The sequence below is a fragment of the Rhagoletis pomonella genome, unplaced genomic scaffold (assembly GCF_013731165.1).
Source record: "Rhagoletis pomonella isolate Grant_MI unplaced genomic scaffold, Rhpom_1.0 Rhpom_scaffold_00001, whole genome shotgun sequence".
Lineage (NCBI taxonomy): Eukaryota > Metazoa > Arthropoda > Insecta > Diptera > Tephritidae > Rhagoletis > Rhagoletis pomonella.
In genome coordinates this window covers 79,157,728-79,160,128 of record NW_023458555.1, presented here as the reverse complement: position 1 = coordinate 79,160,128, position 2,401 = coordinate 79,157,728, and the positions used below count along the sequence as shown (strand labels likewise).

At 44.3% G+C, this 2,401-nt stretch overlaps 1 protein-coding gene across 1 annotated transcript; it reads right to left on the bottom strand.

Moving 5' to 3' along the window:
* Positions 1-206: 206 nt before the first annotated feature.
* Positions 207-1,004, bottom strand: LOC118733530. Its single transcript, XM_036462950.1, has one exon. The coding sequence runs from the start codon at positions 1,002-1,004 to the stop codon at positions 207-209; it is 798 nt and encodes a 265-aa protein (XP_036318843.1).
* Positions 1,005-2,401: the final 1,397 nt, after the last annotated feature.

The following is a 2,401-nucleotide window of genomic DNA, read 5'->3' as shown; positions in this document are numbered from 1 at the left end:
TGAACCGGCGAGCCATTAGCAGCAAACAGGTATGTATCCCATGTTGAAACTCGAGCCAGCGTCGAGCTCTTGGGTATGGTTGACACGTCTGCACCGGAGTCAATTAAAAAATGGATCTGAGTTGATGTGTCAAAGATGTATAGACGGCGGTTCAATGGCATTTCAGATTGTTTGCCGGTATCTAAAATGCCGCTGGCTGAGCATTGCTATTGGGCGTTATTCGCTGTTGGCTGCACGTACTTACACGGCTGCCTACATTTTCGGGCGTTGCGGCCGAACTTGGAGTGATACCAACACAAATCGCTAGCACCGCCACTACTGGCATCTCGGTTGCGTGCCGGAGTCTTAGATCTGGGGCGACGCGCCTTGCTGCCGTTTGCAACCTCGTCGAAGCGTTGTCTAAGCGCAGCTACCTCGGTCGGCCTCAAGTCTGCCTCAGAGGCGTGTGATGGATTGCTTACCTCGTGCACCTGCCCTTCACGCAACTCAAATGACTCGCAGATAGAGTCAGCGATTTTTAATTTATCCACCGTTGGTACGTTGGTGGCGATGATGGCTGCCTGCGCGTAGGGTGGCAAGTGACTGAGCCATAAGTCATGTAAAATACTATCGCTCAAGGTAGTCCCGGCGGCGCGCTTCATCTCGTTGAAGAGGTCGCTTGGGTGACGGTCACCCAAGGGCATATCGCGGAGCACGCGCTGCAGGCGACGTTGTTCGCTTTCGGCGAAGTTTTCTAATAGTTTAGTGCGAATGTATTGATATTTTTGCGTAGCTGGCGCAGCGTCGATGATGGCGCGCAGCTCCATTAGTTTGGCCGGCGGAACGCTAGCCAAGACGATATTGAATTTAGCCGTGTCGGCGGTAATGCCCGTCGCATCGAACCAGAAATCGAGGGAATAAAAGTAAGCGTCGATATTATCGCCCGACATCGCGGGCATTGGAATTCGCGGTGCAAAATTCTGTGGTGGAGGATGCTCCCTGCTACCTTCTCCATCTGTAACCATTCTGCTATCGTCCAAGCTCATCGCAGAAATTTGCTATTTTAAAATATTCTGAAAGTTGATACTTAGCGAGTGGTGCTCTTGCTTCGGGGTCACCAGTGTGGAGATTACGATACTAAGAAAAACACGTGTGGTTCGGTTGAGCGCAAGAATAGAAGAGAGTGTAAAACTTTATTTTTCTGTTCTACTAACGTGAAAGGAATGACAGTGTAAAGAAGATTGTAAGTTAGAGCAAGGTTGCATTTTGGTCGTACGTATCGGCTTTTGTGGTGTTGCCACATATATATATATACATATCATACGAAAGGTTGTGGAATTACCTCTACGAGCTCTATTATTTACTTATGCCTCATTTACAAATAAGCATCCAGTGGTCTGTAAATTGGACGTCGGTCGTTCTATTCCTTCTAACATATTTTCCAGGTAAATGGCGCAAGTGCTTGTTCGCCTGAAGATGACGGAGCCGTTTTAACACGTTGGCTGCCAAAGCCTTTTTAGAATTTTGATCGTTCAGTAGCAATGTCATTTAACAATTTTGGTCACCTGAGGCCAACAACTTATTTTTGTTCGTTTTTGTTTCTTAGTGCCTAAAAATAAGTTTTGACTACTCGCGACTTTATTTTGGTCCCTAATTTTGCAGTTATAACGGTTTCTTTGTGTCGCACATTTTCGCGCGACTTGGCCTGGGAGAACATAAAACATGTTGTGGGGCCACGTCGCACGAAAATGTGCGACAGTAATTTTTTGTAGTTTTTGAGTTGTATTTGATATTTATACCCGAGCGCACTTGTGCACAAGGGTATATTAATTTTGTTCACATAACGGTTGTTTGTAACAGGCAAAACGAATCGAGATAGATATAGACAAATGTATACATAAATGATCAGGATGAAAAAAGAAATCGATTAAGCCATGTCTGTCTGTCCGTCCGTCTGTCCGTCTGTCCGTCCGTCCGTGTAACTCGAGCAAAAATTGAGATATCTCAACGAAATTTGGTATGTAGGTTTCCCTTAATCCAAGGTAGGTTGGTATTGAAAATAGGCGAAATGGGACTTTAACCACGCCCACTTCCCATATAACGGTAATTTCCAGAAATACGAAAACTGCGATATTTTAGTAACTACTAAAGATAATTCACTCAAAATTGATGCTTACAATAATTTTTAGACGAAAATCAAGAATATTATAAATTTTTGCAAAATGGGCGTAGCCACGCCCACTTACGGTTACATGTGTATATCTTGGTAACCGCTGCACTAATTTCTTCCAAACTTGGCACAGTTGTTGGCCTTCGCACAACATATCAAATGGCCGAAAATTTTTAAAATCGCTCAATAACCACTTCTACTTCCGATATAACGGTAATTTTCAGAAATACGAAAACTGCGATATTTTAGTAA

What these genes read in the sequence shown, in the direction of transcription:
- LOC118733530 (XM_036462950.1), bottom strand. Translation starts at nt 1,004, where the DNA reads ATGGTTACAGATGGAGAAGGTAGCAGGGAGCATCCTCCACCACAGAAT.